The 23,974-nt window shown below is 42.5% G+C and overlaps 3 protein-coding genes across 6 annotated transcripts in view; 2 read left to right on the top strand and 1 right to left on the bottom strand.

Annotated features, from left to right (window-relative positions):
- Window positions 1-12,355, top strand: part of ctnnb1 (catenin (cadherin-associated protein), beta 1) — a 40,534-nt gene extending 28,179 nt beyond the window's left edge. For all 3 annotated transcript variants that reach the window (XM_051957421.1, XM_022190428.2, XM_022190427.2), the window contains exons 2-17: window positions 4,775-4,825; window positions 5,319-5,546; window positions 5,653-5,906; window positions 6,005-6,243; window positions 6,553-6,754; window positions 6,869-7,013; window positions 7,120-7,223; window positions 7,497-7,631; window positions 7,805-8,008; window positions 8,594-8,752; window positions 8,936-9,055; window positions 9,313-9,463; window positions 9,779-9,900; window positions 10,087-10,147; window positions 11,011-11,258; window positions 11,558-12,355. In XM_051957421.1, coding sequence (XP_051813381.1) covers window positions 4,813-4,825; window positions 5,319-5,546; window positions 5,653-5,906; window positions 6,005-6,243; window positions 6,553-6,754; window positions 6,869-7,013; window positions 7,120-7,223; window positions 7,497-7,631; window positions 7,805-8,008; window positions 8,594-8,752; window positions 8,936-9,055; window positions 9,313-9,463; window positions 9,779-9,900; window positions 10,087-10,147; window positions 11,011-11,225 — 2,352 coding nt within the window. In that variant the 5' untranslated portion in view covers window positions 4,775-4,812 and the 3' untranslated portion in view covers window positions 11,226-11,258; window positions 11,558-12,355. The remainder of the gene's footprint in view (window positions 1-4,774; window positions 4,826-5,318; window positions 5,547-5,652; window positions 5,907-6,004; window positions 6,244-6,552; window positions 6,755-6,868; window positions 7,014-7,119; window positions 7,224-7,496; window positions 7,632-7,804; window positions 8,009-8,593; window positions 8,753-8,935; window positions 9,056-9,312; window positions 9,464-9,778; window positions 9,901-10,086; window positions 10,148-11,010; window positions 11,259-11,557) is intronic.
- A 1,395-nt stretch (window positions 12,356-13,750) lies between these two features.
- The window catches only part of ulk4 (unc-51 like kinase 4), a 104,667-nt gene continuing 94,443 nt past the window's right edge, over window positions 13,751-23,974 (bottom strand). For both annotated transcript variants that reach the window (XM_022190426.2, XM_051957419.1), the window contains exons 36-37: window positions 21,161-21,249; window positions 13,751-14,012 (exon numbers count right to left, since the gene is read on the bottom strand). In XM_022190426.2, the coding sequence (XP_022046118.2) occupies window positions 13,952-14,012; window positions 21,161-21,249 (150 nt within the window). In that variant the 3' untranslated portion in view covers window positions 13,751-13,951. The remainder of the gene's footprint in view (window positions 14,013-21,160; window positions 21,250-23,974) is intronic.
- The window catches only part of LOC110966537 (trafficking kinesin-binding protein 1-like), a 165,709-nt gene continuing 159,150 nt past the window's right edge, over window positions 17,416-23,974 (top strand). The window contains exon 1 of the mRNA XM_051957420.1: window positions 17,416-17,557. Within this exon, the coding sequence (XP_051813380.1) occupies window positions 17,523-17,557 (35 nt within the window). The 5' untranslated portion in view covers window positions 17,416-17,522. The remainder of the gene's footprint in view (window positions 17,558-23,974) is intronic.

Below are 23,974 nucleotides of genomic sequence, written 5' to 3'. Positions count from 1 at the left end.
ATCTATTATGTCATTTGTTTGCCTGAATCCATGTGCACGACTACAGATGTGCAGGTGTGACTGTCGGGGAAGTGCAGGCGGGTCTCTACGGGGGAAAGTTGGATACCTCGCTGCTTGAAAAAACCCACGACGGCTTCCGTGGCTTGATTTTTAAGATATGTTTCCGTGCCCTTAGTTTAAATTTAGTTCCATTGCAAAGAGTGATGCAGGAAGAGATGTAGAGATTAGACAGATGCGGTCATTTCATCTAGCGGCTCCAGATTTATTTATTTTTTGTCACGGAAGCTGATACTGGTTTATTTCAAATGGTATCACAAGCAAATGATGGGGTTTTAAATAACAGCTACACTAATATGATCGGTCTGTTTCGTTTTTATCATATCCAATAAATCACTGTATCGTGTAATAGTTTGAATGAGCTACTATTATATTTTGTTTACTCGTCTTGCTGCTGTCCCTTCAGTGAAATCCCCGACCAGGTTACACATCGGAACAAAAAAAAAAAGACAGCAAACCTGTCATCTCGTCAGCAAAAACAATCTTCTGATGATGCATTAACAATTTTAAGACGGAAACGTGGGTGTTTGTTACATGCCAGACCGGTAGTGGTATATTTTGGGGTGATCCACTTCCGAGAAGGCTGCTACCACGAACCTTTCCAGTGGTTTAACCATTACCGAGTACTGTTGTTTTTCTGACTCTTATGATTCACATTTGTGTCAGTAATTAAATGGCAATTAGTGTGAAGCTGGTAGGTTTAAGACAGACCTAAATGTACAAAATTCATTGGCAGTTCTAGATGCCTTATAATTAGGTAAGGAAATGATTAACAGTATTGTATTTATAATTCATTCCATGTAACTGTATACTTCTCTGAGAACGCATGTTTCTTTAGGTGTTTATTGTGCTTTTATTCTGCTCTTTATCGGTATTTTAAGTCATTGATAATTTTTGAGAAAAGCAATGGGAATGTCACCTTCATCTGGAAGTCCCATGGATGCTTTTCCTGTTTCTCCACAGGCATCCATCATTTTGCAGTTGAGACACAGAATAAAGCCCTGCAGCGACTGCAGGCATTGGGCTCATTGTATTGTTGGCAGCCAGCAGTGAGTGCTGCTGACCCTGCACATTACACGGCTAAGCCTGTGGCTGCTCCTGTCTCTCTGCTTGTGCCGATAATTCAGCTTGTTTGGGTCATTTACTCGTATGGATGTATTGAACTCCCAGTGTTTTTCACTTGAGAGGGTATGGGCTGTGCAGGAGTTTAGACCGGTTTAGCCCGTTTGGAGTCTTGTTCTCAATAAATACATTTCTTCTTTAACCACAGCTTTCTGTAATTCCTCATACAAGGTGATTTTGTGTAAATTATTTACCACAGTGTCCCAGAGAAAGGCTGTACAATTAAGCTGCCGATGACTGCAGGCCATAGGAAAGAAATGTAATTTAGAAGAAGCGTGTTTCAGACATGGATTTATTTTTTTTAAGACAATTCGTTGCTCTCATTTTCACACGAGCTTCACCTGAATTAATTTTGTAGCAGTGGCTCAAATTTGCTGACAGAATGAATTTCTTTTCAGGAAGAGGAAATGGGATTGATTAGATGCTTTGAATTCAAGTGAGGAATAAATATGTATGTGACAGGGTTATCTGAAGTTTCCACGAATTCATAAAAGGATTTTTGTGTGTGTGTTACTGCATTTGCAATATTTTCCTTCTGCTTGTCGGTGTTTAGAGATACAGTATTTCCCATATAGCTCACACAAATTTATGTCAGTTTCTTTGCAAGCTGCTATGTTTGTGTTTAATTTGTTAAACTTAAGCATATTGAGCTGTGATAATGTTACACCTGTTATAACCAACTTGTCACTTAAAATTGCGCTGTCATGATAGTTGTCAGTCATCTGTGTAAATGTTTATTCCTGTTTGAGATGCCCTTTGTGCAGTTAAGAGCTACATATGGGGAGATCATTCAGGCTCAGACAGCCAATCGTCTATCATGAGGCAAATTATGTCTCTTGCAGAACCTTTCAGAAGTTATTGATTTTATGTCTTTATCATGATTTTGTGCCTTTGTTCACAATGAAAATTGAGCTGTGCTACATCTACTACTGCCTTTGCCTTCTTGGAGTTATATTTTCTATGTTAGTGCTACTCTGGTATGTTTTGATGCAGCATTAGAGTCAAATCATCTCCTAACAGAAATAGTTTAGTTGTGGTGTGTGTTATTTACACTTTAATGAACTCTGTTTCTCTGTTTGAACACCGTGTTTTCCTTACTGCATTCAGGCCGGTGTCACAGACAGAAAGACACTATTCCTAGCTGTCCAGTTCTGTGCTGGAGCAGTGTGCCCTGTTATTTGAGTGTTGACCTGGGCCTGCAGTGCTGTGGTTAAACTTAACTTCATAGGGCTTTGAGTGTGTGTCCCTGTGTGCATGCAAACTGCTTCACATTCACATTTTTGTGATTTTTGCTTGATGAGTTTTTTCAAGCACAACAACTTCTGCCACCCTCCCTTTCTTCAGCTCCCTCTGGGTGCAAATACCTTGATTCATTCCATATATTGTGCAAGCAGCCTCCTGAGTCTGGTGACTGCTGTCTCACTCATTAGTCATCTGGTTCCAGTTATATGACTTTTAACTGGACCAACCACGACTCTGCACATCGGATTACACATCTGGCTTCAAAGACCCCCCCCCCATTTGGAGTTTTGTGGCTGGGCTGCTTGCTTGATGTTTAGAAGCTCACTGTAATGACTTTTTATTTTTTTGTTTAAACGTTCAGTCTGACTTGAGGGTACGGCTGCCACTTGTGTGTCTCAGTTGGAGGCCAGACTTTGCTTGTTTGCCCATCAAAAAAACTTATCGGCTCAGTTTCCAAAGCCAGATTTAAAGAACCACTTTTCCAGCAGTGTGAATCCTAAATGTTTCACTGTGTGCTTTGATTGTATGTTTGATTTGTATGGAACATGTGGCTCCCATTAGGACTGGGCTAGGTTATACGAGGGCAGGCCTGTGAGACTGGAGGATGGCGTGTGAACAGTGAATTTGAGTTGGTGCGTTTGTGGTTAGAAGCAGCAGTCTTGGAGTCTGACTCAAGATTGTGTTTTAATGACACAGCTGAGCTAAGGTGGTGTGGGTGTGAGAGGAGAGAAATAATTCAGAGCAGTAGTTTAGTTGTCCTTGGAGTGTTTGCATATTGGCATTCATTTAATGCCATCAACTCCTACACATTCACTGGCAGCCATACCAGGCCGAGTTTGTTTTTACCATAATGTGCCAGGCTGCTGTACATTCTTGTTTGTTCTTTTATTCTCCATTTTAAGGAGTTTTTCTTTTACCTACAACTCAAAATGTTTGATAATTTCAATCCAAGTCACTAAGAAAAAGCTACTGGATGTTTCTCTGGCATATGTTATCATTTGTATTGTGATATATTTCAATACTACAACAAATTTATGTACCTATTTTAAAAATGTGGCTAACCTCTCTGAATGATCACACAAAAACCTGTAGTATTTCTCTCAGACATTTTTGAAACATTCCCAGACAGTTGCCAGAGCACACCTGTTGCACCCAGCGTTGCTTCAAGGAACAGTTGCTCAAAACTTGAATCACATTTTCCATGGGGGCAGATGAAAAGCACTTAAAGAAGGTGTTTTGGTTAGGAAAAAATGTTTTTTTGGTTTCTATGATTAGCACTATTAGCTTGTTGAATGACTGATTCAGTGCAGTTTAACCTTTGAGGTCCTTCTGTCCAGTGAGACATCCTGCAGATATTGGAGTAGATGAGGCTTTAAGAGTAATATGGCTCAAGGTGTAACCTTGGTCACATTTTATTCAGCTAGTAGCTGTGGTTGTTGCTGGGTTGCTTGACTACTGGAAATACTCCGTTATTGTTTGTCATGTCTACTTTGTCTGATGGTGCATGAATCAATTTAAGGGTTTTTGTCTTGGCAGACCCTCATTTTCTCCCTGCGTGTCTCTTGAGTATTACAGCTTGTCCAAGCTGGTATGTTTTGATTGAAAGGGATTTGGCCTTTATTTTCCTGCTGAATTCATTTTGGGATAACCACAGATGTACTTTTGAAAAGGTTTGACAAAAGGATTTCTGACTGCACAGACACACGGCCTGCTCTGTTTCTGTCTCATTTTAGCCGAGATTTTCTTTGGGCATTTTCCCCAATTTCCATTTTTATGTGTTACTGTCATAACATTTATCTTTGAGTAGGAATTTAAAATACCTCTCTTTCAATTTGCCTTGTTTTTTTTTCCCGAGTTAATCCCCTTTCGCTCGCTCTACCTCTCTCCTGCCATTGCCAGTGTTTACTTTCCTGCAGTGTGGTTTCAGCTTCAAAGCCAGTGCAGGAATGCGTTCGCCCTCCTCCCTTCCCCCTGCCTCTTTTCTTCCCACCCAATGCTCCACTTCCCCTGTCCTTCCTCACCTAAATAGTTGGTAGCTGCAACACTTAATGGTGGCTTTGTTTACGAGCTGCTGCTGTTTGCATGTCTGGCTTAAACGGGAAGAGGAAACCCAAGAAAGGGAGGCGGCAGGAAGGGAAAGAAAGCGTTGGAAAGTCACTTGTCTGGGCTGTTTGTTTTGAGACAGTCCTGCCATTAATTTTTGCCTGTTGCTTTGTCTCTGACCTCTGCTATGTTTCTTTCAGTGTGATTAGTGTAAAACATTTACTTAATGTAAGCAGAGTAGAGGGAAGCAGTGACGGAATGTACGATGCTACTGAGGCAGCTGGACTGATCAACATTTTTTCTGTTTCAGATCAGGAAGCTGTGTCGGTCGCGGTTTGAGAAAGGAACATGGCTTCCCAGGGTGAGTTGATGGTTCAGGTGTCCATTCTTGTTCACATTCACGCCCTTTGCTTCAGTCTCATACATGCATGGAGTTGTATGCAGTGTGTTGGCTGCATTTTAAAATTACATCTTGTCTTGGTGCAGATTTGTTTTCTCGATGGATACAGGGAATTAAATATTGATTTTAATTTAAAACTTTGGTAACATGTAAAATTAAACTTCACTGAACGTTTGTAAAAAATAATAGCTTGAGAAGCAGGTCAGAAATCCAGTTTTTCAGTGGCTGTAATCCACTGTTTAGGCATTCGGTGCCCTCTGCCACTTTCACACAATGTTAATACAGTTAGTAGTTGTAGTTATTTTATAGCATTGAAAGACTTATTTAAATGTCAGGCTTTACCACCTCACCCAAAACAGACTTGACACAACGTCTTTATATATCAGGCTTCTGTTACATTGGTTAGGCTCACCTGTACACCTGCTTTTGCTGATCCATATTTTTCTCTTTCCAGCTGATCTGATGGAACTAGACATGGCCATGGAGCCAGACCGTAAGGCGGCAGTCAGTCACTGGCAGCAACAGTCCTACCTGGATTCAGGCATCCATTCAGGAGCCACCACAACTGCTCCTTCCCTCAGTGGAAAGGGCAATCCTGAGGAAGACGATGTCGACAACAACCAGGTCATGTATGAGTGGGAGCAAGGCTTCAACCAGAACTTCTCCCAGGAACAAGTACAAGGTAGCTTATAACACTGTTTGTTGAACTTTGTAGCGAAGTTTCCAAGTTTTACATCAAATTTTAACAGTGAATATAAATACCAAAGCTGTCCTCCTGTCTGTTCCAGACATAGATGGTCAGTATGCCATGACTCGTGCCCAGCGGGTGCGTGCAGCAATGTTTCCAGAGACTCTTGAGGAGGGCATGCAGATCCCCTCCACACAGTACGACGCAGCAAACCCCACCAACGTCCAGAGGCTGGCAGAGCCCTCGCAAATGCTCAAACATGCTGTCGTTAATCTGATCAACTATCAAGATGACGCTGAGCTGGCAACCAGAGCCATACCAGAACTCACCAAACTACTCAACGATGAGGACCAGGTCATTGTTCTTTAAAACTGTTGCTTAAAATTTTCTAAAAACAAAAAAAGTTGCTTTCCCCACTAGTATTCTGTAACGTTTGTGTTGGTCCCTTCCAGGTCGTAGTAAACAAAGCAGCAGTGATGGTCCACCAGCTTTCAAAGAAAGAAGCGTCTCGCCACGCCATTATGCGCTCACCTCAGATGGTGTCTGCGATTGTCAGGACCATGCAGAACACAAATGATGTGGAAACGGCTCGCTGTACTGCAGGCACGCTGCACAACCTTTCCCATCACAGAGAGGGACTGCTGGCAATCTTCAAGTCTGGAGGAATACCAGCTCTAGTTAAAATGCTTGGGTATGTTGAAGGATGGAGGGATAGTTGGTTTGGAGGGAATTCTTTCAGGAGTTTGTTTATTTGGTCTTCCATATCGAATCAGTTCATCAAGGCAGGAAGTTGTGTAATATTCTGACCAGAGACATGGAAAGCATCCCATAATGCTTTTTAGGCTGAAACCTGATTTATTTAAACCATAATTATTGACATACTGGCTTTTCTGTGATAGCACATTAGCCAAAGCTGTGTAGAAGACGAACCTCAGAGGAACCATATAATATCTAAATCTGGTTATTTTCCAGTACTCTAATAATGGTTTGTCCTCTACAGTTCACCAGTGGACTCCGTCCTGTTCTATGCCATCACCACCCTCCACAACCTCCTCCTGCACCAGGAAGGAGCTAAAATGGCTGTTCGTTTAGCTGGCGGTCTGCAGAAAATGGTGGCTCTACTCAACAAAACCAATGTCAAGTTCCTGGCCATTACTACTGACTGTCTCCAGATACTGGCCTATGGAAACCAGGAAAGCAAGGTGAGGGGTCACTGAGAGGCTGGTGTGCGTGATTAGAGAGTCGTACTCTGTTAGTGTTTGACATGCGTTTTAGTTTCAAACACTTCACCTTTTATGTGTTTTCTGTTTGTGCAGTTGATAATCCTGGCCAGTGGTGGCCCACAGGCACTGGTCAACATCATGAGGACTTACACCTATGAGAAGCTGTTGTGGACCACAAGCCGTGTTCTCAAAGTTCTGTCTGTATGCTCCAGTAACAAGCCTGCCATTGTAGAAGCTGGTATGTTTATTATTATTATTATTATTATTATTATGAAATGTACTTTTGGGTGTTTCACACACGATGCATGCAGACACTGAATTTCCATGTTTGTCCTTCTGTCCAGGAGGCATGCAGGCTCTGGGACTCCACCTGACAGACCCCAGCCAGAGACTGGTTCAGAACTGTCTCTGGACTCTCAGGAACTTATCAGATGCTGCCACCAAACAGGTGATGAGGACTGCTCCTTGTACCAACACTTGTGACTTATTTAATGTATTCATTTATTGTTTTTCAGTGAAACACGGCAGTGGGAAGGATTTAAGTTTATTTAATTAACTAGGGAGCATGTGTTGCTGAAAAGAGGCTTGCTTGACAAGTACAGATGCAGAAAATGAGAAAGCACATTTTACATTTTTGGGTAGATTTCATATGTTATGATCTAGCATAGTTGGTGCTGCTGACACGGTACCAATGTTTCCTTTCATGCTCATTGTTCCTCAGGAGGGAATGGAGGGTCTGCTGGGAACTCTGGTGCAGCTGCTGGGCAGTGATGACATTAATGTGGTCACCTGTGCTGCTGGCATCCTGTCTAATCTGACCTGTAACAACTACAAGAACAAAATGATGGTGTGCCAGGTAGGTACACACACACACAGCTGATCTACCCTATGATCAGACACCACTATTTTTATACCTTTTTCTGTACCGTAATGCAACTTTGTAGTTTTAAAGCTGATATTTTTAGGTTTAATGCTGTCCAATTTATCTCTGATGTGTCCGTTAATCTGTCACATTGTGTTCCTTTGTAGGTTGGAGGCATTGAGGCGTTGGTCCGCACAGTGCTTCGGGCAGGAGACAGAGAAGACATCACAGAGCCAGCTATTTGTGCCCTGCGTCACCTCACATCTCGACACCAGGATGCTGAGATGGCACAGAATGCTGTCAGACTTCACTATGGCCTGCCCGTGGTTGTCAAATTACTGCATCCGCCGTCACACTGGCCACTCATCAAGGTACACACACACACACACACACACCAGCTCAGTCATAAGCTGCTTTTCATACTCTCAGCCATGCACGTGGCTGTTCTTTAATGGTGATTGCACTAAAAATCAGTTTACTCTTAAAATAATCAGCCGAACCTGGTATCAAATGTTCCAGTACTGTGTCTGAGAAAAATGGCTCCATGTTGGCAGCTGGTCTCTGCTGGGTCTGCTGAGACTGAATGTTTTGTTGTGCATTGAATGCACTACCTTACTGCTGTAGGTTACTTAAACCTGTGGCACATCTGCACTGCACTGGACTCAGTCCAATGTTGAGACCTCAGAATACCCCTGAGTCACCAGTCACAGCCTTTGGTATATTGTACTTTGTATTTGGACTCATAGACATGGAAAATAAGCATGGGTACGGGTTTGTTGTTCTCAATTGCAACAAAATGAGTCCCAGATTACAAATGAAAGGCCTTTGAAGTGATGTAACATCTTGCAAATACAAATGTATATCTAAAAACAGAACTTTTAGCCGTGATTCTTGATTTAAATGTGACCTAAAGCTGATTTTAAAAGCACTGTTGATTGTTTGTGTTCCTCCATTAGGCTACAGTTGGTTTGATCCGTAACCTGGCCCTGTGCCCCGCTAACCACGCCCCTCTGAGGGAGCAAGGCGCCATCCCCAGACTGGTCCAGCTGCTGGTCAGAGCACACCAAGACACACAGAGACGCACCAGCATGGGAGGCACGCAACAGCAGTTTGTGGTGAGAACACACACACGAACAATACTTCAATGAATGCACAGCACTGTAGTTCATATTCCTCCCAGCAGAACTCAGTTCAAATGTAGCTCAATTTAAAAGTTATCAAGTGCAACCTTTAAGTTGGGTTTGACCATAGGGCTGTACAGCAACCGCATAGTTCTAATGTCACTCATGTGTTTTTAGGAGGGGGTTCGCATGGAGGAGATTGTGGAGGGCTGCACGGGAGCACTTCACATCCTGGCCAGAGACGTCCACAACAGAATAGTCATCAGAGGACTCAACACCATTCCACTGTTTGTACAGGTAAGTCTTCAGCTGAGTTTAGCTCTTTTCTTGTGTTGTCAGGCTGTAACCATAACAACTTTAGTCATGTAACTGAATTATATGAGCTATCTCTGCATTGAACAGGGAAAATGGATCATGAAAGGTGTCAGTAAGTTTGAGATCTAGATTTCAAGCCAATACGAGTGGGGTTGCTCTGCAGACCTCATGATCTAAGATGTAGTAGAGCTGTAGAGACTGAGAAGGCGTTTCTAAGCGTTGTCTGTGTTTTTGTGCAGCTGTTGTATTCTCCCATCGAGAACATCCAGCGCGTAGCAGCAGGCGTCCTGTGTGAGCTGGCCCAGGATAAAGAGGCTGCTGAGGCCATCGAGGCTGAGGGAGCCACCGCCCCTCTCACAGAGCTTTTGCACAGCCGCAATGAAGGAGTTGGTACGTACGCAAAGACACACTCATTCACACACCGCCGTCGTTCACATAATGGCTGCTTTTTAGCTGCGCAGATGTTGAGAAGAACGAGTCCAACTGTGCAGTGAGTGGTTATTATTGGATAACACACTGGCACTTAAACTGCTTTTGTTCAACTTCCCCTGAAAGGACTCTAGTTGATGTAGACAAATAAGCAACAGCTACATCGTAATTGTCTCTGGCTGGGCTATTGTTATATTTGTAAATTGTTTATTTGAAGCACAAAATCTGATGCACCAGAGTGAAGTGACTAACCTTTCAACACTCGTCTTTCCACAGCCACGTACGCAGCTGCAGTTTTGTTCCGTATGTCAGAGGACAAACCCCAAGACTACAAGAAACGCCTCTCTGTAGAACTCACCAGCTCACTCTTCAGGACAGAACCCATGGCCTGGAACGAGGTATGAAGCACTCAAAATCCGTTTCATTCTTTATCTGCTTGTCTTTATATTTGTGCAAAAATGTGCACATGCTTATTTACAGTTTTATGTTTAGTTCAGTCAACAAAAGCCTGCAAAGGTGGTCTTATTCAGACTGCTGCCATCCTGTTCACCCTTGTGTGTGTGTGTGTGTGTGTTGCTTTGCAGACTGGAGACCTGGGTTTGGACATGGGAGCTCAGGGAGAGCCTCTGGGCTACAGACAGGAAGGTAAGTCACCTCCTCACCCCTGTGTGGCTGGGACTCTCCCAGGTGAAATATTAGAGCGATTGGGACAAAAACCTTTCCAGATTCCGTTTTTTTTTAAGCCTGGCAGACTCTTCTTCCCTGTTCTGAGTCAGTCTGTTAGTTTCTCATCAACCATGGACTTGTCTCTGTGCCCCACTTTGTTTAGTTGATACAGAGTTAAATTTTGTCTCAGTCTGACTGAGGCTCATCTGTCTTCGATATCACTGCTGACGACCAGTTCAGCCTTTAAATGTGACGATGGACTGACAGCTTCAAACAGTGGTGAAGGCCAGCAAAGCTTTCAGATTGAGGATAGAGATTGATTTTTATCCCAAATGGCTATGGGAAGTACAACAGTGCTGCCTTCAGTTGTCACAATCGACCGGCTCACTGTTACCATCAGTGTACCAGGACCTTAGACTGTAGCACCGATCAGGAGGCTAGGGGGCAACTTGGCTGCTGATTTTAATTTGCACTACTCTCCATTCCTCCAGCACTAAAAGCTTGAACTGGCTCTTTGCCAGCCAAAAGAAAATAAAGACTTGATGCTGCTAGATGTTTTAGGGAACATCTTGGCTACTGCAGATGAATACTGGTTGGTGGAATCAAACTGAAGATGTTGAGCTCAACCACAGGTTCAGCTGCATTCAGTTAAGGATCTGTAACAGCTGCAGTGTGAACAGAGCTGAGCAAGTGTTTGTTCTGCTGGAGGAGGACCGTGTGCTGTGTTGCTGTGCAGTGCATCTGAATGATCATACTACTGTGTGACAGCTTGGTTTGTTAACATGCTTCTAACAACTGCTCTGCTTCCCCTGCCTCTCCTCCGTCCACCTCCCTCTCACCAGACCCAAGTTACCGTTCCTTCCATTCGGGGGGTTATGGAGGGGACACGATGGGTATGGAGCCCATGATGGACCATGATCTGGGTGGAGGACACCACCCTGGCCAGGACTACCCCCCTGTAGAAGGGCTGCCTGACCTGGGACACGCCCAGGAACTGATAGAGGGACTGCCGCCTGGCGACTCAAACCAACTGGCCTGGTTTGATACCGACCTGTAAATAACAAGAACATTACACTACACTTTCTACTAGGTAAGCTTTACTGGACACTCCACTCTGTAGTCTCATGTTAGCCTAGAAGACCAGATCTAAAGCAACATGTAAAAGTAGAAGCACAGTCTGTGGAAAAAGTGGCTGTGGAGGGAGGGGGTGTGGATTTACTCACTGCGGCCGGTGCATGTTCAGACTGCTCCTAATTGCAAAGCTGTGTGATGTGGTGTGTGTGTGATGTTACTTGATGTTTGATCTGTGTGTGTGGTCCTTCACCAAAGCCTGTCCTGTCTCCTTCCTCTTCCCTCTTTATTCCTACTGATTCTCTCCTCCCTTTGCAGCTGTATCATGTGATCTGGATGAACCTGCATCGTGATTCGCCCATATGGAGGAGGCGGGGTTTCAGAAAGTGCCTGAAGATGACTCAACAACAGCAAGCAGAGTTTCCTGTCTATGGGAACTCCATTGGGACAAACTAGATTTTAGTGCGGTTCGGTTCTGGTCTGTCGGCCTGATGGGGGGGCTGACTTCAAATCCTGACTTGACACACAGATTTTGATCTCAATGATTGGTTTTCCAAAAACCCTTTTTCTGTATTTTGTTTTTTTAATTTTTACTTCTTTTGGTTGTTTTACTTTTTTATTATGTTTTCCTTAAGTCTGTAATGGTACAAACTGAATCTAGCTTGCTTTTTTCATTACTCTGAATTATGATACTCATCTCTTGTTTTTGCAGTCCCTTGTATTTTAAGTCTCTGGTAGTGTTGAGTTTTTTAGTGGTAATGCTCCATCCAAGTAAAGAATCTGATCACATTTTAAATGGTGTCCAAACACTAAAGTTAATCAGTTGAATTGTATTCTGATGATCAAGTGTAACATTGTGTAGCTTTTGTATAAAAACATGAATTGGAAATCATGGTCCAAATATCAAGCTATTTTCTTGCTTTAAAGGGAGACACTGATGTGTCTCTGCTGTTCCAAAGGGGGTGTAGCTGACCTAGCTGGGTGGGAGTGTCTATGAATGGACAGGGGTGGAGGAGGGCTCCTATTGGTCTGCTGTTACTATGGGGTGGGGTAGTGAGAGGAGCTGGTTGCTGTAGCCTGCTGTGTTCTGAAACAATAAAATGGACTGTCATTTCACCTGGACGCCTCCCGTCTCATTTACACCTGAATCGAGGATTGAACGAGTCACAGCGAGACATTTCAGATCCCTTCAAGGACCTCTGGACACAGTAGACACATTACTACAGTGGAAATTGTTCTACAGCAAAAGGAGCAACAGTATTTGCAACAGTTAGCCTGATCTGTAACAAAGAAATAGCTAAACTCATGTTCTTCAGTAAAACCTGATACAAATGTATGCTGTAAGAAGTCTGCTACTTATAACCTACTGTAGGTGTGACAAACAGTTTTACATATCTACTGATGACTAACTAGCAAAGTGAGGATAAACTGATCTACAATGTGTGAAAACAAGCATCCACGTCCACCTGCAGTTTGGCAGGATGCCAGTTCTGTTCAACATCTTCCTCATATGAAATAGTGTCAAACTGCAGCTATATGAGATGACTGAACAGTGACAGCTGTGTTTGCTGCAGCTTTAGTGCAATTAGTCAGATTTGCATATGAAATTGAAACGTGGAGTCAAGAACCAAAAGTCTGCCAGTAGTAGCCATGTGTGGCTGTTGATGTATGGAGGACAGCTGGGGTGTTACGGGGCAGTTAAAAGGATTGAACACCATCTTAACAGACGTGTGCCTCGACTCTTCCTGACCTGATCCAATCTCCAGCATAATGCACACAGCTTTGTTTTCCAATCCAGACACCACCTGTAATAATATATTCAATTACTATGTGACGGTGTCCAATTTATGCACTGAAAACAACTCTAAATGCTGAAGATCAGGCCTCACTTACATGAAGATATAAAGTTGGGCTTTCTGTACAGTTGCCACAGAAAGTCACTGAAGAGAATGACCAGTTTTAAACTTTCTACATGTCACTGCTACCAAAACACAGACCAACTTCATTTGTGAGGCACCATAATACCTGTTAGATTAGCCACTGTGATTGCTCATAGCTTCATTTAGCATCAGGCAAAACTGAAATCTGTAGCTGTGTCATGCTACACACACACACATATGTGACAGCAGTTGTGACCTAATGAACTAATACTATGTCATTAATGGTGACTGGAAGCATCTGGACAGACTGGGAGCCCAGCATTGTGAAGCCTGTGACAGTCTAAATTAACGTTCACACTGTAATCCAGAGCAGTCCGGTGAACACTGGACGGATGTTTTGATTGCGCTGTCAAATCATTTTAGTGACACAGCAATATTTATTACTGTCACTGATCTAATTTGAAAATGATGAGAGTCATATAGAGGGATGAGTGAAAGCGCTGATAGCGCACAGTCGGATTCACTCATGTCTTAAAGCTCTCTGTTCAAACTGGTTCACACAGTGAACCAAAACAAACTGAAACAACAACATGCTTATATCCATTTCATAAAAATGAGCTTGGATAGAAACTCTAAAAATACACAACTCATGTTTGTATTAATTCAAAACTGACAACATTCTGAGTGAACAATCCTACCCAGCAGATTATGTAGAAACAGATTTCCAGTCTAAAAAGCAGACTGCACATCATAAATGTCTTTTGAGGTCTGGCAGCAAAAAATCCAAACACCGGACCATCTTTCTCTGGTTGAACATTGAAGATTAAAACTTTTAGGATCCAGAGATCTCTTGAAGGATTTCAGCAGCCAGCGGAGCCACATCAGCATGACACCTGGAGCAGAGAAAGGAACAAAAAATGTGATTTTACATGTGACCGCCACATGAACAAAGACAGGAAGACACTGCACCAGACTATTCCATTAACAATTGCCATGATATTTTTTTTTTTTACTAAAATGCAATGTCTAACATGATTCATATCCGTTGAAATGTAGACTGATTCCACAATGTTCCAGAGCATTCTAATACACAGCAAACTTAGAACAGCTGTTAGTTGGGACCGTTTTTTAGTAAGTTAATGGTCATTTGTTCAAGTTGTGAGTTCAATGAGCTGCTAGTAGATCTCTCACTCAGAGAGAGAGCTGCACATTGTGGCGGCTCACAAGACGGGAAAAGGCTATGAAGTTCTAACCAAGTGTTTTCTATTGGCCCCAGTGAAAAGTATAATCAAGCCTTTTCAAAATTTCACAAGGGCAAATGTCAGAGAAGACTACAAAGATATTGTTTAGAAGCAGGGACGTGGCCTTTATTTGGCTAAAGAAGGGAGAAGTATTCAACCCTAAGTGAACCATCACTGTGGTAAAGCATGGTGGCGAAATCTTATTTTAGGAATATTTTTCAGCCAGTGGGTCAGGGAACCTTGTTTAAGGTCATCCTACTTAACTAACATTGTAAACCACTTTTATAACACCTTACAACTGCTACACTTGCTTTGGGTTTGACTTGCAACACTTGCTTTTACTTTTTTAATCTTTAAAAATGTTCAGTGTTCCCCTGCAATGCATCAAAACACCAAAATCACATTCCACATACAGGAAAACTTGTTGGCAATGAAACAGATTTTGAATATAAAGTAAACGGCATCATGGAAACAGGACTACATTAAAAAATCTAGATGAAAATGTCCGTCAGTCTGCAGAAGAACTTGGTCCTGGGCAGCACTGGACCTTCCAACAAGACAATGATCTGCAACACACTGCCAGCATGTGTGGCCAAGAAATGGTTTAAATAAAATAATATCAGCTTGTTGGAGGGACCCAGACCTGAATCCTACAGTGACGGCAAAGAAGCTTCCAATCTCAAAGGCGGTGGTGCCATAGTGATCCATAATCCCAGCGGACGCCAACAGAAAGCTCGGCAGCAAATAGAAGAAGCATTGATTGCTGTAGTGGGTAATAAAAGCTTTGCCACTGATTACTGAGAAAGGGCAGGAATAATTATGAACACGTTATTTATAGTAAAATGAAGGCACCATGGGGGAGAACATCTGGAGGTGAAATTCAAGGCAAACTGTTAAAGGTCTGTTATTTAGGGAACATTGCACTTGAAATGGACAACAAAAGAAATCAAGGTAATTTCTACGTGTGGCACTGAATGAACAAGGACCCTGCAATCATTGGACTGTTTTCTCTGTTAGTGGCCCTGGCGAGTTGCCCTTTGGCTGTTTCACATGTACCTCTGCTCTGTTCTTGTCTTACTTTATATTTAAGCCCCGTTTAAGCCGAAGTCGTGTCGTACGTTTGTATAACAGACCAATATAATCTATAGTATGACCTCTACTGCAGAGATCATTTGAAAAGTACTTCCATGCAAAACATGATTCTGACATTTCTGTACAAACACACATTTCTGTGCTTGCAGGTTGTCTAATCTTCTCTCCCCTCCATCTCTTATCTCCTCCCTCCCTCCTCTCCTCCTCCCAGGTGTCTTTGAGGGCAGCCTGGCAGCCCGGCCAGAAGACGCCCACCCACCCCTCTTAGTTTATTAAAACCTACATAATTAACCTAATTAACACAGTTCCCAGAGGCCTTGGAAACCCTTGAAAGTTTGTGGATTTGGAAAACATAAATTGGCTCCATAAAAGTTTTAGGACAAACTATAGAGTGTGGTTTCTCATTAAATCCCTGCACTTCCACAGTCCCAAATTGACACTCACAGCTGCACAGAGGACAGCGGAAAATGAAATAATTGGTTTTAGATTACAGTCAATGGCTATTACAGCAGCACATTAGCCTCACACTCAGCTTACACCAACACGTGGGGTGGAATTTATGTGTTTTCCACTATCTGAGATGGAGGCAGCAAAAAACACCCCAAAAAACAAACACCAGAGAATAAAACAAGCAAACTCTGGTTTATTCTACAGTCACTGCATCAGGCGCATAACAACAAAGTGTTTTTTTTAAACTTCTCTTTTTCAATTTAAATGAACAACCTAAAAGATTTCAAGTAGTGACCTTAAGATGTGCTGAGTAGTGGATTTCACCTTTAGACTGTCAGACAAGTCATTTACCAGTTTCTTGCCTTCATGCTAAGCTAACTATAGTTTCAGATTCAGCAAACGATTCAAATCTTAAAAATCAAAGGAAACATGGGACATTTTTCAAAACCTGCCTTCCAGTGAGGAGAGAGAAGAAAATATTCAGAGACACATGTAGAAATACTCATGTAGAATCCTGTCACCACTAAGATGTTGACAATGAGTTTTCAGAGCCTTTAGCATGACCAGACAGCTCACTGTTGTTCTAATGGTAGAGCAGCAGCTTACAGTAATGTTGGTGTTCTGGTAAAATCCTGAACCCAAAATTTCAGAGAGTTGCGTGTTTGCTGAAGACTTGTGTGGTTTTCTGGGCTGCTTTTGTTGTCTGAGCTAATATTAGTGAGCTGTATTACTGGTGGCTTTGATTGACTGAACGCAGGAGTAAACTGGGATCAGGTTTTGGGCCTCGAGGCTTTTCTTCAGGAACTATGAGCGACGCTTCTCCCCTCCCTCCACCCTCAGCCAGGCTCGACGTTTTTGAAAAGGCATTCCTCAGGTTGCCATGGTAAAGGCTGAATGACATCATTCGGGTGAGGATCTCGGCCAGACCTCCCCTCTCCTCCCCACCCTCTTTCCGTCTCCTACCTCTGCCCCGACTCCTCTCATCCTCACAATTAAAACCACTCCTCACCCCCTTCTTTCCGTCCCTTCCTCTCTTCATAACTCCTCTCATCTCCTGGCCTTTCTCCTAAAACCTCTGCTCCCCTCCTCCTACTGCTCAACCGGTGGGAGGGTGCCAGTCTCAGCCACTTCAAAGCGAAGAGCTGATCTGTGCTTTCATCTGCTGGAGAGGGTGAGGAGGAGAGTGAGGAGGTGAGGGGAGAGACAAGGAGAAGAAGGAGTGGAGGAGAGCACAGGAAGAAAATAAAGGGGAAAGGAAAGAAAATGGAGGGGGGAAGAGAGGAGGAGAAATGGGTGTAGAGGGTGACAAAGGGAGAAGAAAAGGGGTGACCGAGGAGAAAGATGAGGGGAGAGAGAGGGGAGAGTGGGGGAGGCCTCTATAGCTGGGCAACAATACACCTTTATTATCAATCTGACAGGGTGGATGTGTGATTGAGAGACACAGAGTTAGTATATATGAGAGTGTGTGTGTGTGTGTGTGTGTGTGTGTGTGTGTGTGTGTGTGTGTGTGTGTTCTTGTACTTGCTACATGGTGAGGACCAATTTCTGCATTTAACTATCAAAGTGAGGACATTTTTACAAAGTGAGGACATTTTGGCCGGTCCTCACTTTGAAACAGCCATGTTTGAGGGTGAAGACTTGTTTTTAGAGAACAGGTATGAATTGAGGTTTGGTTAGGGTTAGGGTAAGGATTACGTTTAGGGAATCAGTTGTGATGGTTAAGGTTAGGGTAAGGCTCTAGGAAATGCATTACGCCTATGGATGTCCTCACTAAGATAGAAGTACAAATATGTGTGTGTGTGTGTGTGTGTGTGTGTGTGTGTGTGTGTGTGTGTGTGTGTGTGTGTGTGTGTGTGTGTGTGTGTGTGAGACAGGTTGCTGGTCTTGTACATCAGAAGATCAAAGGAACCATGGTCGCTACGGTGACAAAACCCTCAGCTCAAAGAGGGAACACACATTCAGCCGACACACTGATAAAAGACAAACAGATGCAGGTGTGCACAAGGAGAAACACACACACATGCACGCACACACGCACGAACGCACGAACGCACGCATGTGCACATCTCAGAATGATTGAAATCTTTTGTAACTTAAATCTTTTTGTAACTATTTCCAATATTTCATACAGGCTAGTTGAGGAAAAATATAGTCTTGGAATTCCCCAAAGCTCTCAGAAGGGAACTGTTACTTTGTACTTTGGGAAACAGGTAGATCGTGTTTCCTGCCACTGATATCAGATGTCAAGAGACGTGCAAGTATGATCCACAGACATGTTCAGACACGGTGAAAAACTGTAAATGAGAGAAAGAGCTGGTGGCTAAATTGAGAAAGATTTGTTGTAAGCATTCTCAAAGTTAGAATTTTAGACCTAAAATGGAAAATTAAGGCCCAGACTAAACAGTTTCTTGTGGAGCAGACTCTAATGGGCAATTCTGTTACAAAGGTGCGGATGAGATTTTGGGCAAGGAGAAATAAGCTGTGATCACAGAGCACCAAACAGAGAAATTCTATAACATCCTTCAGTCAAAAGGACATGATTTAGGCCTTAAAGGAGTTGAGATTAAGAATGATTCTCTGTATTTGAGCCCAAATTTATTGACAACAGATTCACAGAGTCTTTGCACTGGTTCCTTGTTAAACATATCATTTAAATAGAAGTCTTATTTAGTCTAAATCTCTCAATGGTTTGGTCCCTAATTATATCAGATATACAGTATTTTTGCAGAGCACAAGCCTGGTAGATCTGCAGGGACCAGTCTGCTGGAGCCAGAGTTCAAAACAAGCTAAGACGTGGATGTTCTGCACAGACCCTTTATGAAGCCTTGCAGATTTGGGTGGAGGATGAAATTTATAGAACAAGCACACTTGCAGATGAAAGAGGCATCATTTAACCGGGGGAGACACTGTGTGAGGTGATTCTCATCATCCACACCTTTATAATTCATAATCAAAAGAGTTAACTGAAGAAGCCGCTGACTAACTTTGACTGAGCTTTGATTTGCGCACTGAGGGAGCCACACACAGCAGGAAGGTCTAATTTTTCCAGAAATCCGGTGTCATCCCAACACACTGTGGTCATCACACCTCAGGAATAACGGCAGTAACAAAACAGAACAGCATAATCTGCAACCAGCTGTGTTATCTATGGGTGGTTCTTGGTGTTGGAAAGGAGTAAATGCATCTCCACTATTTCATTAAAAGACCAAAAATGTTTTTTCTACCTCGTCTGTTGTCTTTTGAAATACAATCATCATACAGTTCTCCTAATCAGATGATTATATTTAAGGCCGCCCATGTCAATGATCATTTTACTATTGTAAACAAATCACAAGCAAATACTTAAAATCAAATATTTTTGGATTTACCGATGATTTGGTTCAGTGAAACTCATAATTGATGTTTTGCCATGACACGCTCAATCACAGTGACGGGACGTTGCCGTAGGAATCAATCAGTGGTTACACTTTCTGCATTCGTGAGTAAGTCAGGGTCTGTGTGTCTAAAAGTCGTCATCTCCTCAAGTCCATGAGATACTGTGATGATGTCTCCATGTGTGCTGCTCAAAAAATCTGCATGGCGACTACGATTCAAGGGCTGTAGTGCACATGCTCAAAAGCAATGTGCATGCTTGGAATGAGTTGATACCGACTGTACATGTATGGAACATTTGATGTCGTCTAAGTGGACTAGAAAGTAAAGCACAACAACAACGTGTCCATGGTGTCATGAAGTATAACGAAACCCTCAGAGTTGTCTTTTTTTTAACTGTAATGTGGCTGAAACTGTCTCACACTGACCGTGAGACTCAAGCGAAGACACTGTTCACACGCTCTCACACCACACATCCATTTTCTCACACTGGGAAAAACAAATTAATAACTGATAATGTCCACGCACGAAAAGAGGACAATGGCAGCATGACAAACACCCAGAGCAGCAGCGACTTATTCAGACCAATCAGCAGGAATGTGAGAAATATCCACAAATCTGTTATATTACATTAATTCCCTTACATGCGCCTCAGAGTAATCATGGTCAGCGGCAGCAGCACAGTGATGCTCTTCTCTTGTTCCATGCACACACAGGCAGAAATGATGGAGTTTCTATGGTAATAGGGACGCTCAGATTCTCTGTCGCAATGTCCTGAACCACCCAATCATGAAGTGTTCTTGATGCACCTTTAGTTTTCTTAGCACTTTCAGTCTAATCTAGATTAGTGCAGGTGGCTGTATCTGGGCTTAATTTTAAGAGGATTGGTTTTCACCCCACGATAAATATTACCAGACACCAGTGGGTGCGGAGACACTCAGAAGCCAAGAGTTGAGCATCAGCAGTTCACAGTATTCAGCCTTGTTGGAGAACCTGCTGTTGTCCACCTGGGGACTGTATGGTTGTGATGGTGGAGTTCAACACTAATGTGATGAAGATACCTGCAGGGGGTGATCGGGTTGGTCAAACATAATGTGGTTCATAAGTATACTTGTTACCAGAGCAGCCTTGACCTAAGATTGACTTTGTGGTTGTATCTTCAGACCTGAGGTTTTAAAACGTGTTTCTTTGCGTAGTGAGGTTTGTACTGAGGGAAATGATCCAGAAATATCTAAATGGCAGCCATGATAAAAGCTGGTCGAATCATTATCTATATGCTGAGGAAATCCTTCCATTCTTCCCTAAGACCATGTACTGTTACTGGACCATCCTCTGCAAAAGGACAGAAGATAAAGCTGAATGCTCGAACCATCTAGTTGTTCATGAAAACAAATGATCCACACAATAGGCTCATGATTCATCAAGGTCAACGAAAAGAGTTTAGAAAAAGACATGACATATAGTTTTTTTGACTATTGGACCGTAACTCATGCCTTGGACATTCAGGTACAGAAAGGATCTGAGCTGTCAGCTGATCATCACCTGAGGTTGAGTTGGATCCAGTGGAAGAGGAGGCAGGGATGCTAATTCAAAGAAGAATAACCGCTGACCTTCATGTGTCCTCTGTAGTATCTATTCATTCACACTTAGGGACAGGGTGAGGAGCTCAGACTTCAGGAAGGTACTTTGAGGAGAACTGTTGCTCCTTTGCATTAAAAGGTGAGGTGGTTCAGGATGAATGGGATACTGAGCTTGGACTGCTGTTATTGTGGCTCATTTTTAGCAGCAGGTAATGATAAATAATGACTATGTGAACTAGGTGTTGTATCAAAAAAATGGAAGGGATAACAAACTGATACTGTATATGACACACACAAACAGCACACCTGTTGGACGTAGTCATATCCTGCAGTAGCCTCATTAGTGCTGCTCCTTCAGGGCATTCTGACCAATCACATCTGTCTGTAGTCTGCACCTGAAAAAAGAAGACAGAAGAAGAGCAAAGTGAGAAAGACGGAATATAAGCTCACACTAGTTTCCAGTTGAATGTCAGATGAATGTCAGTGTTCACTGTCAGACCATACTGGACGAAGGATATGATGACATAGGTCTGCCACAGGTCATAAATAAATCCTGCACAGTGTATGAGAGCATCACTGCACAGTCTGCCAAAACAGGGAGAAGGCACTCTGTTGGAATAATGACCTCCATTTCCAAAAACTGTTTCTGTTGGCCAAAAGTGCAAATTCACATCATCAAAGCTTAACAAAAATGAACTTTAACCCTAAAGTTTGCTAAAGCCAGCTGGAGGTCACTCTGAAACTGTGAGATAGTTTGTCTCTGTGTTAAAGGTCAATAAAAAACACCCACAACTGTCTCTGAGGGGAAAAACCTACACCTCAGTTTTACACATGACTCTGCATGAGCTCACGTTTCCGAGCTCCATTGTCAGCGCTGATGTATGGTAATACAAACGTCTAGTAGTGCTGTATGTCGATGTGATCCCATTAAAGAAATACTGGTCATGATTCACTGCAAGCATGCTTGATTTTATTCCATCCTCTTCTGCAAGTTATTGGACTTCATAAACTTTCACTGTGATAAACAACGAAAAACTCTGCTCCATCTATCCATCTCCAACAAGTTTTTTTTTAAATTTAAATAATCCCTTCATGTCTTAAAATAACGTAGATGTAACTCTACACTATTGTCTCCTTCAGAATGTACAGACCTATGAAGTCCATGCCTCTTTCTCTCCATCCACTCCTTCCAGCTCACTGTATTTTCAGCACACCAGCACAAGTTGCAATTGCGGAGCAATTCAGCCAAACATCTTAAAACCTGAAACAGATTCTGATGAAGAATAATGACACAAAAAGCCCTCCCACTCTGAAAATCATTTTGCAGACACATTATAGCAGCCACTGGTCTCTTTTTATCACCAGAGGATCACGTTGGAAGTTACCAAAAGCAACTGCAGGGCGTCATCACATTTGTCACTTCAAAGGAACCTGATGAAAGCATCAATTTGCCACATAGATGCACAAATACACCCTTCCTGTGTTTCATTATTGCCTTCTCACATTAGTACTTTTATTTTCCTTATTTATAGAAAAGTTACAATTTAGTTGCTCCGTGAATTTATCTAACTCTGCTGCTGAACATGTTTGCTATTCCAGATTAGACCTTCAGCTCCTTCACTGCATTCCCTGCCCACATCATTTGTCTCCTCTCTTTGTCATCACTCAGCTTCGTTCCTGTCCTTACATGTCTCCTCTGTCTAGACTCTGCACCCACCCAGGAACACCTGGTGCACAGACTGGTGTGTGTGTTTGTGTTTGTGTGTGTGCGTGTGTTTAGGATGGTTCCTGCTACTAAGAAATTACAGTGTTTAAACAGATAAGTAAGTTAATGTTGGAGTTAATATTACAGTGGAAGTTTGTGACACAATGAATGTCTTGCAATAAATTTTAAAAATGTGTTTGTGAATGTCTCTATGCTTCACGTGTGTTAGTAGATATTTGTGTGTGTGTGTGTGTGTGTGTGTGTGTGTGTGTGCATGCGCGTGTCCGTGTGTTTGTTGAACGTGCTTCCTCTGATCTCCAGTGACATCATCACCTCTGTCTCTGTGGCGACACAGCATGGTTGTTGCTAAGAAACAGGGTTAGGAGGAGACAAAGACGCTCCCCTCACTCACTTACTTTCTCACAAACACACACATTTCTTCTGTCCCCATCAGGTTTCGGGGACGTTTATGTGTGACGACCAAGTAAACACAACACAGGCCTACTCATCATATTTCCTCCACCTGCTCTCCACCCTCCATCCAATAATACTTGATTCAAAGTCACATGAGAGGCAGACAGACAGACAGCAGAAAACAGACACCCATGTTGCCTCTCTGAAAGCACAACACAGGTTCCATCATTAAAGACATCGAGTTCAAACCAAACGTGCCTGACATTTTCCTGAACATCATATAGATGATGCAAGAAAATAAAAACAAACGTCAATGTGTGTGAGAGAAAGTGAGCGAGGAATGATTATTATTTTATGGATAATTCCAATAATAAATGACTTCTGGTTCTTGTAGAGTTATTAAACAGTTGTAATTGTTGGAGCACCATTTTAGGTTGAATTTTGTGGGTTTTTTTTACTTCAAAAATATTTCTGACATCAGCATGAACCTTGATTCAAATATGAGGAAGAAACAAGAGTACCAAATAGTTTTTCATTCTGTCTTATGAAACTTGTCTTCATCATAAATACACATATTTGATATTTTTCCAGCTGTCAGATGTGATGAAGTCATCTTCGTTTATGCAGATTGAATGGAGTATTTAGCAAAGCACGCTGAGGGTGAAGGATAAATAAATAAATAAATGGTCATGTTTCTGGCACAAGCACATAAAAGGTTACAATAATTGGAAATCATATGCTCTGACATTTTGGAAACTTTGTGCTGACAGATTCCTCCGGCCTCTGGAGATGAGAGAGAAGGAAGCTTCTGGACACCAGTGTGAGGTTAACAAGCAGTCTAAAGGGAATGACAACACCGACAACTACGCCCTGAATTAGCTCACACATCCAACCAGTGTACAGGAAATACGACAGATCGATGGCCATTATTTCTGCTGGACAATTAAACATGACAGTTTTAGAAGGTTGTCTGTGTGAAATGGGCTTCAGAGAGACTTGAA

This window comes from Acanthochromis polyacanthus, chromosome 12, assembly GCF_021347895.1.
Source record: "Acanthochromis polyacanthus isolate Apoly-LR-REF ecotype Palm Island chromosome 12, KAUST_Apoly_ChrSc, whole genome shotgun sequence".
Classification (NCBI taxonomy): Eukaryota; Metazoa; Chordata; class Actinopteri; family Pomacentridae; genus Acanthochromis; species Acanthochromis polyacanthus.
The sequence above is the reverse complement of the archived record's forward strand: the minus strand, read 5'-3'. Positions and strand labels throughout refer to the sequence as shown.